General features: G+C 57.0%; 1 protein-coding gene across 1 annotated transcript in view; it reads right to left on the reverse strand.

The window, feature by feature from the left end:
• Nucleotides 1–8,903, reverse strand: part of ABCA3 (ATP binding cassette subfamily A member 3) — a 31,981-nt gene extending 23,078 nt beyond the window's left edge. The window contains exons 1-4 of the mRNA XM_041462255.1: nucleotides 8,849–8,903; nucleotides 3,871–3,969; nucleotides 763–1,027; nucleotides 19–146 (exon numbers count right to left, since the gene is read on the reverse strand). Of these exons, the coding sequence (XP_041318189.1) occupies nucleotides 19–146; nucleotides 763–1,027; nucleotides 3,871–3,924 (447 nt within the window). The 5' untranslated portion in view covers nucleotides 3,925–3,969; nucleotides 8,849–8,903. The remainder of the gene's footprint in view (nucleotides 1–18; nucleotides 147–762; nucleotides 1,028–3,870; nucleotides 3,970–8,848) is intronic.
• Between the last annotated feature and the right edge of the window lie 2,560 nt (nucleotides 8,904–11,463).

Consider the following 11,463-nt stretch of genomic DNA (forward strand, 5'->3'; position numbering starts at 1 on the left):
CACCTTCCCCGGGCTCACCTGGAGGGGCAGCGGGGCCGAGCTGTGCGGGAAGCGGTGCCGGAACACGACGGCGGCCAGGACGCTGCCCGAGCGGTTGTCCAGCCTGACGTACTCCTCGAAGTCCCGCTCCGAGGGGAAGCCCTGGGCTGTGGAGGAGAAACAGGGAGATGCAGGAATAGGGCACAGCAGGCACTGCTGCTCGGCCATCCCCAGGAGCATCGCTGGGCCCAGGACAGGAGGGATGTGCTGTGCCTGCTGTCAGACACGGGGGAATTACACAGGATGCTGCCCCGTATCCTGGGCATGCAGACATTCCTCCTCCTTGAGAGCAGGAGTCAGCTTTCCCACAGAAAATCCTAACAGCTTGGAACACCAAGTGCTAAAATTTTCTGTGCCAAAAGATTTCCAAAAATACTCTTTCACAGGGAAGCGCTGCCACCTTCTTTAACTGTTTTAGGGTGATATTTTTCTAGATGGAAACTGCAATAAAAAGAGACCAAAAAGCAATCCCATATCCTGTCATTTTACTGAAAAAACCCAAAACCCATCAAACTGTAGCCTTGAAGTTCAGAAAAAAATGGTGTTCCAGGAGCATGAGGATTCAGAATCAGTCGCAGAATGGCTTGGGCTGGAAGGGACATGAAAGACCATCCAGTTCCAAGACCCTGCCATGGTCAGGGACACCTTCCACTGGACTAGGCTGCCCAGAGTAAAGATCCCACCCGTTTCTGGGGTGGAAGGGGTAGCCCCAGCCCTGCTCACCTCTGATGTTGATGGGCAGAGCTCTCTCCACCGCCTCGGCGATGCTCCGGACAGCGCTGCTGTTGGAGGGGACATAGGCCAGCTCCCAGGGGTTGCTGGCATGCTGGGAGGAGAAGAAGCTGGGCAGGTCATCCACAGACTGGGTGGGGTACAGGGTGGCGTTGGGGTGGCTGACGGAGTGCACGTGGTGCCGCAGCGCGATCAGAATGGCGGCGAAGAGCAGCGGCAGGCACACCTCGATCAGCGTCACCAGGATCTGCCGCTTCTGCAGGCCAGGGGGACAATTACAAACAGGGGGTAAGGATATAAAATATATTATGTACCTATATATTGCACAGACATCTAGATATCTACCAGAGGTATGTACCTATACACAGATACTTACCCATATATAGTACACTCTCTCATGAGATAAAAAAGAAGATGCAAACACTGAAGGTAGATGAGCACAGTCACAAGGTTCAGGGCATGAGAACACCAAGGAGCAATAGCATTCTTGCATTCCACAAGGTTTCACAACCTGGGTTTTTCCAGAGGCCAGGAATGACACTGTGCTGGTTCCCACATCCTTCAGGACGCCCCAGCCAAGGAGTCCCCTATCCTAAGCACTGCTCCAGCTCAAACCAGCCTCCACCAGAGCCTTCCTCACCACCTGCGTTGAATGACCGTGGCTTGTGGTTTGCTCCTTCCCTGTGCCCTGGTGGATCCAGGCTTGTGATTTGTTCCTTCCCTGTGCCCTGGGGCTCTGCCACGTGCAGCAACACTGCCTGAACCAGCAACTTTTCCTCCTGGAGCCGAGTTGCTTCAGGCAGCTGGACATGGGACCTGCATCCCAGGACGGGGCCCAGCAGAGCCTCTGGCTACAGGACTACAGCATGGCAAGCACACCCATGGGCATACCCAAGCCACTACTGCACTACACACAGTGGCTCTTTCTTTTTTTTAATTGAGATTCAAGAAGCTGGAGTATGAACTCAAGCCCTGCACTCTGGACCTTCATCCATCAATTCCCCCAGGGCTATCTCTCCTGCACAATGCCTCCTAGCTAGTAACACCCCCATCAACACAGGTTCATTAGCATCCAACCCAGATCAATCAGCATTTCAAACTGGTGTCCCAGGGGAACTGTGGTCATCTGAGCAACCTGGTCTAGTGGAAGATGTCTCTGCCCATGGCAGGGCAGTGGGATGGATGGTCCCTTTCTATCCAAACCATTTTGGAATTCTATGATTTTCTCCTACAAACCGAGCTGCCTTCACCCCAGGCCAGGCTCAAGAGCAACAGAGCACACTCAGCCTCAGCCACAGCAGTGACAGCTCAGAGATGTCCCTGGCCACAGGGGTTCATGGCTGCTCAGAGCATGTGCCTGGAGCAGAAGCAGCAGAATTAACCTTTTCTGAGGCCTCTGGCTAATTTGGGCTTCACAAGACATGGGGATTTTGCACCCTCTCCCTTTGCCAGGCTGGAAAGAGGAGCACCAAGTGCTTAAGTCTCACAACTTTGCTGTCTTAGCAACTGCTGTCTTAGCAACTGCAACTGCAAAGGTTCAGGTGGGCAGAGTCTCCAGTGGGGCAGGTAGGGAGCCCTGAGCGCAGCCTGGACATCCTGGGAAGAGAGAAGCCCTGCAGGAGCCAGGGTGAATGGGATCTGGGACAGTTTGTAAGGGGACTACCATTACCTTGGCTCTCAGCGCCCACTGTCAAAGCCCAAAACACCTCTTGGGGCTTCCCCTGGGAGGAACAGTCTGCTCCAGCCACAACCAGCCCCAGCAGCATAGGCAGGAGGCAGAAGCTTTGGGCAGGCAGGGAAAAAGGAGCTTTCCCAATGCCACGCTCATAAAAGTGAACGCTGCAGATGTCTGATGGATTTATAATGCAGCCCTGGCAGCCCAGCTGCCTCCCACTGATTTACTATCACACTAAAGCTCTCCCTGTCTCCTGGGCTGCCTTCAGAACAGCTCTGCCTCCCTGAACTCACAGGCTCACACACATTCACCAGCTCTGCAGCAGAAGTCATTCAAGCACTGTATTCCAGAGGTGACAGGGATAACTCATCCACAATCACCACCTCTGCCTGGCCCAAGCAGCTCTGGAGAGCCACATGTGCCAGCATCTGTCCTCTCAGCGGGCTGGGGGTGACTTGGGAGCTCTGTTTCTTTATCAGGAACAGGACTTCTGGCTGTATCCCGGCACAGTAGACCTGAGTCAGCTTGTGGCCTTGGAAAACACACTGGGATGTGTCCCCAGCCTGGAGCACACCCAGAAAACAACGCTCTTCCCCTGCAGAAGGGAGGGGGGATGCTCCTGGCTGCAAATCAGCCCTGCTGCCAGTCCCTTTAGTCCCCTCGAGCCCAGTTCCCTGTTCTGTGCCTGCAGGAAGGCCGGGTGCAGCCAGCACTTCCCTCTTCCTTTGGTTTATTTTTACAGCAACACTGTGCTGAGCTGCAGGCGGGTAACTGAAAGCGTAAAGCCAGGCTGCAGCCATCCCTACTCCCTCCTCTTCCCCCACACTCTGCCAGGGCTGGCTCCAGGTCCCAGCAGAGCCACAGAATCCACCCAGGAACACTTAAAGGGGCTGTGGTCTGGGCCAGCACCAGGTGGGACCTGCTGGCCCTGAGGTCCCCAAATCCCTCAGTACCATCCAGCTGCCATGATGGGAGGTGGGCTGGCAGTGGTTTAATATTTTTAAGACCCCTAAAAGCTGCTCCTGAGAGTGGTAGAAAACAATGGAGGAAAAGAACCCCAGGGCTCCAGTGGGTTGTGAAGGCACCAGGACTTCCAGAGGAGACTATGCAATGAGACAGCTCAAAAACCCCCACTGTCACAGGATGGGGTGTGGGTTACCCGGTCCCAGGAGGAGAGAGCTGAGCTCATTGCCAGAGGGCAGGCAGGAGAGGCTGGGGACAAAGAAACTGAGTACAGAGCACAGCCCATAAGGTCACACAGTGCAGCACAAAAGACACCATGTGCACAAATAACCCAGTTTTCCTTCTAGAGATGCCCTGTGTCCACGAGGGAGCTTTCCTGAAGAAGCCAGAGGCTGGGCAAGCTCTGATGTACCCCCATTTAGCGGTGCCAGAAGCAATCCCCGGGTGCAGTGCCAGCCTACCTGCAGGATGTAGTTCTTCCAGAGCAGCAGCCTAAACTGCCTGAGCACAACCATCCTCCCATCAGAAGGGGCCCAACACCACCAATGCTCCACAGGACCCTGGAGGAGAGAGAGGAGAGAGCCGTGAGTGCCAGCTGGTGGAGGCGGGCAGCAGGAGGGGAGCATCCCACAGGCCACACAGCCCAGGGCAGCTCTCTGCTCCCAGCCTAGAGCCACAGCAGCTGGCTTGACCCCAAAAATAACCATTGTGCTCCCTCTCCTAAGAGTAAGAGCCCCTGATTCCCGGCATGGCTGTTCCCAGAGATGGAAGCTGCTGTTTCAGTACCCGGGTCCTTCCCAGCAGCAGGCAGCAACAGCTTTCCTCAAGCTGCAGGAGCACAGGGTTACAGAACCACAAACACCCGCCCCAGGAAGGCTGTCAAACTCCTGGCAACCTATTATTTTGGGATGGGTGGAGATTCTAAGTTGTGCCTCCACCTCCTGCCGTGTGAAGGGTTGGTTCTGCAACACTGGGTGCTTTCCCAGCAGAAACTCTGCTGGGAGAGGCAAGGATGAGAAAAGGGCAAGGGAAGCACAAGGGAAGGTCGGTGCTTGAGAATGATCCCCCGCTGCCTCCTCCCCCTCTCGGGAAGCATCCGCCATCCCTTCACGTTGTTTGTGTCTCCATTTGCAGTGGCATTTCCTGATGAAGCACTGCTATCCCACCAGGACACTGGCTGGGATTTTGGGCTTGCAGAGCAGCACAGAGAAGGAAGGGACAGCCCTGGCACCAGCAGAGGTTTCTGCCCGCACTGCCGGTCTCTGGGCAGACCCCACCAAGCAGTGCCAGCCTCCGAGCATGGCAAATCCTGACAGGATCACAGTGGGCAGCTGCAGGGGTCAGCTCCAAACCTGTGCTCCAAAGCCTGGCAGCACTGAAAGCTGCCACGGGGACACGGATGGACACATAACCCATGAGCAATGCCCCGGCAGATGCTCCACAGCACGTTCTCCAGCCCTGGTTGGGATGGTATCAGCTCTGTGGACGCAGCTGGCACCCAGCAAGCTCAGCAGGGGTTTCAGGGTGCCCCAGTGAGAGGAGGGGAGGTTGCTGACCCAGCCTGCCAACCTCGGCTCCCGGGCTGGTGAATGCACACAGCGAACACAGCTCCAGTGGCAACAGAGCTGCAGCAACAGCAACCTGAGACACACGCAGGGCATAGCAACAACACCCACCTGCCTCACCTGCTCTCTGCCACCAGCTCCTCGAGCTCTCCAGGAGCCTTGGCACACACCTTACAGCCCCAACCCTAAACCCAGGAGCCTTCTCCTGCCCTGGCACACACCTTCCAGCCCCAACCCTAAACCCAGGAGCCTTCTCCTGCCCTGGCACACACCTTTCCAGGCTCAACCCTAAACCAGGAGCCTTCTCCTGGCTTTGCAAACACCTTCCCAACCCCAATGCTAAACTCAGATGTGTTCTCAGAGCACAAAAAACCCACCAGCTCTTTGCCACTTCATGCACAGAAGACAGATTCCCACAACAGCAGGGACACCTGTGTTCAAGGATCTTTCTCCAGGCAGGAAAAACCAGAAGAGATCTTATGCTTCAGCCCCAAAAAGTCCATCAGAGCCCCCGTCCAGAGCAAGCAGGAAAGGAATAGCAATGGGGACTTGGCAAAGGCACCTTCAAGCGCCTCACCAAGTGCCATGTCTCCAGCTGACGTCTGGTCCACATGTGGCCAAGCAGAACAGTCCAGGCTGTGCCACAGGATCGCTCAGCAGGCCCCCGGGCCCACACACACACCACACAGCAGCATCTGAAGCGCCCCCAAATAAGCCCCCCACTCCCAAGCAGAAACCTTTGCCATGCGCCCCCTTGAACAAATGTAGAGCAAACCAAGGGAATCAAAGTTGAGGCTCACTTTGAAGAGGATGAATGCTGCAGGTCAGGCAGGAGCAGCTGCTGCCCTCACAGAGATCCCAAATCCCGCTCGCCCTGCCGCACCCTCGAACTCAAGCTGCCCCCCCGACCGCCCTCACGGTCTTACAGCTGCTGCTGGGAAAATGTCAAGCAGCTCTTGGGTAACACAAACACTATATAAAGACTGAAAACTCCATTATTGCCAAGAAATATTTTCCAAGTTTTTAAGTGTTCCAAGAAAACTCGTTCTGGACCTTTCGCTTGCTGGAGATGAGAGGAGGAAGAAGCTAAGTTACAAAAGTTCTTAGTGGATTTGAGAGCAAAAATGGTTTTCCAGGCTCTGGTATCCAAAGCACGATTTTCTTTCCAACCCAAGAGAGAAAAGCTGTTTTGGGAGGTTCTCCCTGGATCAGCCCTGAGATGTCCATGATCAGAGGCATCTCAGGCAGGGCCCAGGTCCATGTCTGGGCTCATCTTTGGCAGTAAGGGAGGGCTGAGTGCCACAGGTGGATGATCACCTTGGAGGCAACAAGGTGCCTTGCTGGGCAGCACATTGGGTTGTCCCCTCCAGAGACGCGCTTCCACCTGACCTCAAGCACTACAAGATAAGACTGAATTTCCCACCAAGAGGCAGGGCCAAAGATCTGGGAGGAGAGAGAGGTGACCACCATTAGCTTCTGGGAGAGCAACCCAGTTCCTCTCCCTGCTCTCTGCATCTGACCACAGCAGGAGGAAGGGTCTCCTGAATCCGTGAGTGTGGACACACCCTGGCCATCCTCAGGGAGGTCAGTGAGGTCAGGGAGGTCAGTGAGGAAGGAGACACTCCTGCCTGCCAACAGCCTGCATGAGTGGATATGAGACTGGTCCTCACCACCTGGTCCCCACCAGCCCCCGTCGCAGTCAAGCTGTGCCAGATAACGTGGTGGCACCAGCTGCCAGCCTGGACCAGAGCTGTTCTGCCAGTGGATTTAGATGAGGACAGGCTGCGGATCGGCAGGGATCAAGGCCACAGCATCCCACTTCCTGACCCACTTCCACACGGCCTCGTCGCCGGGAGGTGGCTGTGCCCGGCCACTGCCTCAGCGGAAAGGGCCGAGCAAAGGCCACGTGCTCCCGGGAGCTTGCAGTTATTTTAGAGCACACAGCGCATTTCTGCTCTTCTGATGTCCCGTTCCCATAGAAACCAGCCCTGCAAATGGCAGACGTTGCCTTTTTTAATATAAATCCGGCGTTTCTTCCTGCTGGTTGACAGAGACACCGTGTCACCCCTACAAGATGAGCTGCCAGGTGCCTGCACCTCCGCAGCTGTGCCGGGGTGGTGGCATCACACACCTGGCAAGGGCTGTCAGTTGCTGGGTACTTTCCACACTGTCAGTGAGCAGGAAATTCCTCTCTGCTCCCCACAGTGTCTGTGCTGGAAATTAATCAGCCATAGCAGGGCAAGGAATTTTATGGCCACTGTTTACAGGAAGAGCGAGTGATTTCCGAGGCGGGTGCGTCCAGAAAGCCCCAGGTCCTGCAAAGGGCAACCAGGGCCAGCAGCCACCAGACCAGCCATGAGTGTTCAGTGACACACAGCTCTCGTTGCTGGGGTGTTCTCACCTTCTCAGTGTTCACAGAGATCTGAGAGTCACAATAGAGCGAGACCATAAAAACCTCACCTTGGTTGTGCAAACAGTAATAAAACTTTCTAAGAGGCTGTAAGGCTGGTGGGGTGCTGGGTGCTGCAGGGACCAGTGACCTCACAGCCCTCTACAAACCCAACACCCAGTCTCTGACAGATATGTGAGTATGGGTTTGACCCAGACAGGAACTTCAGGCCTTGAAATAAAGAAGAAATCTGAGGCTGGATCCTGTTTGCAGAATGAGGGGTTGGCTTGTGCCCAGCTGCTACCCTGCAGTGGGAGTGGGTTGGTGGGCATAGGGAATCTGACGGGCTCCATGGTTGCATCTGTAACTGCCTTTGTGCTGGGGCAGCAGCAGGAGAGGGGGGATAAAACTGCTGCAAGAGCTGGTCAACCCCTTTGTCTTAAAAACATCACTGGTTTGCCATTGCTCATAAAATGACAAACTCTGCAAACTCACTGGCCTCATGAATTTAGCAAGAACAAGGTCTGGAGCCCAACACATGGGTTTCTCATAGACCCTGCTCCTGCCCTACAGTTCTCAGTGGCAGGGCAGGATAGGCCACCCAGGCAGCTGCGAGCAGAGGACAGGGAGATCCCTTCTGCTTCTACTTGGTTATAAATATTTCCAGGGATAGGGATGCCACCATCATCCTGGGCAGCCTGTTCCAGTGTCTGACCACTCTTTCCATGGAGAAATTTTCCCAATATCTAACCTAAACTTGCCATGGCACAACCTGAAGCTGTTTTCTCTTGTTCCATCACTTGTTCCCATGGAGCAGAGTCCGACCCCCACCCGGCTGCACCCTCCTGCCAGGGAGTTGTGGACTAAGAAGATCTCTCCTGAGCCTCCTTTTCTTCAGGCTGAGCCCCCCAAGCTGCTCCTCATTAGACTTGTGCTCCAAACCCTTCCCCAGATCCGTTCCTTTCCCTCGACACGCTCCAGATCAAGATCTGTCTTGGCGTAAGAGACTTTCTCATACCGAGCCAGGGCCACGGGGCGGAGAGGGGCCGGCAGATGCCCCCTCGGTCCCCGCAGCGCCGTGTGCGTTCCCCGGCAGGGAGGGGTGGCCGGAGCTCCCCCGGGATGCCGGCGGTTCCCAGCCAGGCGCAGCCCCCCGAGCGCGGCCGAGCATCCCCGGCGGAGCCCGCGCGGCGCCGCCTCCATCCGCCGCAGCCTACGGGGGACGCGACCCGCGCAGGAGCCACCGCCGGCAACGAGCCCGAGCCGCGCCGGAGCGCGGAGGCGGCAGCGGAAGGAGCCGGCCAAGGGCCCCGGCGCTGCCGCAGCTCCGGGCGGGGCCGCCCCGCCGAGTGGACATGAGGCCGCGGCTCCACGCATCCCCCGTCCGGCCCGACGCCCCGCTACTGCTACCATCACCCCCCGATGCTCGTCACCCACGCCATGCTGGCGCCGGTTCCGACACCCATCGCCCCCGCGCTCACTCACCGGGCCGGGCGGCTCCGGCTGCGGCTCCGGTTCCGTCCGGCCCCGCCCGCGCCCACCGCGGGACCGCGGCAGCGCGCACGCGCCAGAGGCGGGACCGGAGGGGGGCGGGACCGGAGAAGGTGAGGAAGGGAGAGTGTGTGTACGTACACACGCGCACACACACGTGTGCCACTGTTTGCGGTCATTTATGTGTGTGCCATCCTGTGTGTGCGTGGCACGTGTGTAGTACTGGGAACCTGTGAGGTGTGTGTGTGCCCACATCCCTCTGGGTGTGAACTCTCAGTGTGTGCCCACACCCCGCTGGGCATTACATGCACCGGTGTGTGTGTGCGCAGGGCGTTGTGCACCTGTGCGTGCCCCAGGCATTGCACGCGTGCCAGGTGGGTGTGACTGTGGCTGTGTGTGCACCCATGCCAGTGTGAGTGCACACCTGGGTGTTCCACAGCTGTGTGCACATGCACTGGGCGTTGCACGTGTGCCAGGTGTGGGACACAACACAAATTCACATTGCCCACTTGGACGCCCGAGTGTCCAAGCGGCCATGTGTATAGGGCTGTGTGTGTGTATGTGTGTAGGGGCTCTGTGTGCGTGTGTAGGGGCTCTGTGTGTGTGTATTTGTGTGTGTAGGGTGCTGTGGGAGGGGGGGGGAATCTCTGTGTGTGTGCAAGGGGTCCCGTGTGTACGTGATAGGAGCTCACAGGCACTCTGTGGGGGGCAGTGGCTGTGAGCAGCCGTGGTGGTTCCCGGTGCGGGGTCAGTCCGTCCCTGCATGGGCATGGTCAGTCTGCCGTGTCCGTCTGTCCGTCCACCCCGCTCCCGAACAGCAGCACTCCACACCGGGCCCTGCCCTGGTTTTTGGAAGCAGGTGCCAGCTCCCGTGCGTGGGAATGCGGCACTCCCGGGCCACTCCAGGGGTCAGGTGGAATGCTCCAGATAAGGATGAAAGTGCCGGCGGTGGTCACATTTGCTGGTGTCTCTCTGCCCTGCCCGTCCTGCCCCCTGGCTGCCAAGTTGGCAGGAGAAGGTGCTGCTGCTGAGAACACCAAAGCGGGGAAAGTTTGCACAGTGTGGGCAGAGGGAGGAGGAAGAGAAGGGTGGGGAAAGGGGACTGCGGTAGGGACAAAGGACAGTCATGGCTTGAGGCAGCTCTACTGAACAAGGGACACGGGGTAGCTTGGGTGCTGTGACTGCTGGGGCGGATTTGGGGTGCCCCAGTGAACCCAACCCGCCCCAGGCTATCACAGGCAGGAAGCAGGGCAGCCCCCAGCCACTGCCTTTTTCCACATGATAAAGAGAAGGAATTCAGCTATCAGAACAGGCTGCTGAGAGAAGTGTGGAGTCCCTGGAAGTGTTCAAAAATCATGTAGATGTGGCACTTGGGGACATGTTTTAGTGGTGGCCTTGGCAGTGCTGGAGGAACAGGTGGACTTGATCTTAAAGAGCTTTTTCAACCTAAATGATTCTGTAATTCTATGATTCTATAATTTTTGGTGTCTCCATGTAGCTGAATGCTACAGTGATGGCTTTGACTATGACTGCTTTGGAAACTGTGCTCTGATCTTGGGGATTTGTAGCCACTTTCTGGACCCTGGCTGGCCTTGGGAGAGGAGGAAATTAACTGAGAACCAGGGCAAGGGTGAAGGTGTCTGGGTATGGGAGCAGGAATCAGCAGCATTGGTGTTAAGATGAGGCCAAACAGAGAGTGGCACTCGTGACTGCACTGCTGGGACCCCCTGAGCTGGGAGACCCCACTCTCCACCTTGGTTCCTTTGATCCTGGTGATGGCCAAAGCTGAATTTTGGCTCCCCAAGGCACCTGGAGCAAGTTACAGCTGTGGTCTGGCCACAGATGGGGTGCTTACAGTTGAAGTTCTGACTGTCTGGCGTGTGCCCAGATCCCATCTCCTGCTGGGCTGCACTGGGAGAGGCCTGGACCCAGCGCCCATCTTCAGAGCTGCAGCTGGGAGCCCTGGTCCTGCCCTCCCCCAGCTGGTTCCACAGACACCAGAGGAACTGAAGCTGTCTCCATGGGTGACTGAGCAGCCACCAGACCACAGCAAAGCTTCCCTGCTCACACTCACGTCCTTAGCAGCACACAGCAAAGCTCATTACAGTGCCCAGAGGCAGGAAGGAGCTGCCTGGCTCAGAGTTGTTATCCCTCAGCAGGGCCACACGGGTGTTTTGAGATGATGCAGGCTGGCCAGGCATGGGGATGGTATGTGCCTTCCCTCCAAGCATGGCCTGCCTGAGGACTCGTCCTCTCCCTGTTTGCTTTCCCCCATTGTGTGTCACCCTTCTGCATGGCATCCTGCTGTGGCCACCTCAGGAATGGTGTGGTCTTGCCCAGCATCTTCATCATTACGGGGCCACTGGCCCTGTCTCAGGTGATGCCAGCAGCCAGCTGAGTAGTCACAGGTAACTGTGGGCCTGGGGAGGATCTGGGACAGTCATTGCCTGCAGTGACACGCCAGAGCCTAATGCCAGCCTGGGCTGAGCCACCTGTCCACACCCCTACTCAAGCCTGGGTTTGATCCTCCCCAATTACAGCTGCCTCAGTTCTCCCCGTGACCTTCTCTGTTGCCTCACGCAGTGCCTCTCCGTGCCTGCCTTTGAAGG

Source organism: Pyrgilauda ruficollis, unplaced genomic scaffold (assembly GCF_017590135.1).
Source record: "Pyrgilauda ruficollis isolate IOZ18807 unplaced genomic scaffold, ASM1759013v1 scaffold16, whole genome shotgun sequence".
Lineage (NCBI taxonomy): Eukaryota > Metazoa > Chordata > Aves > Passeriformes > Passeridae > Pyrgilauda > Pyrgilauda ruficollis.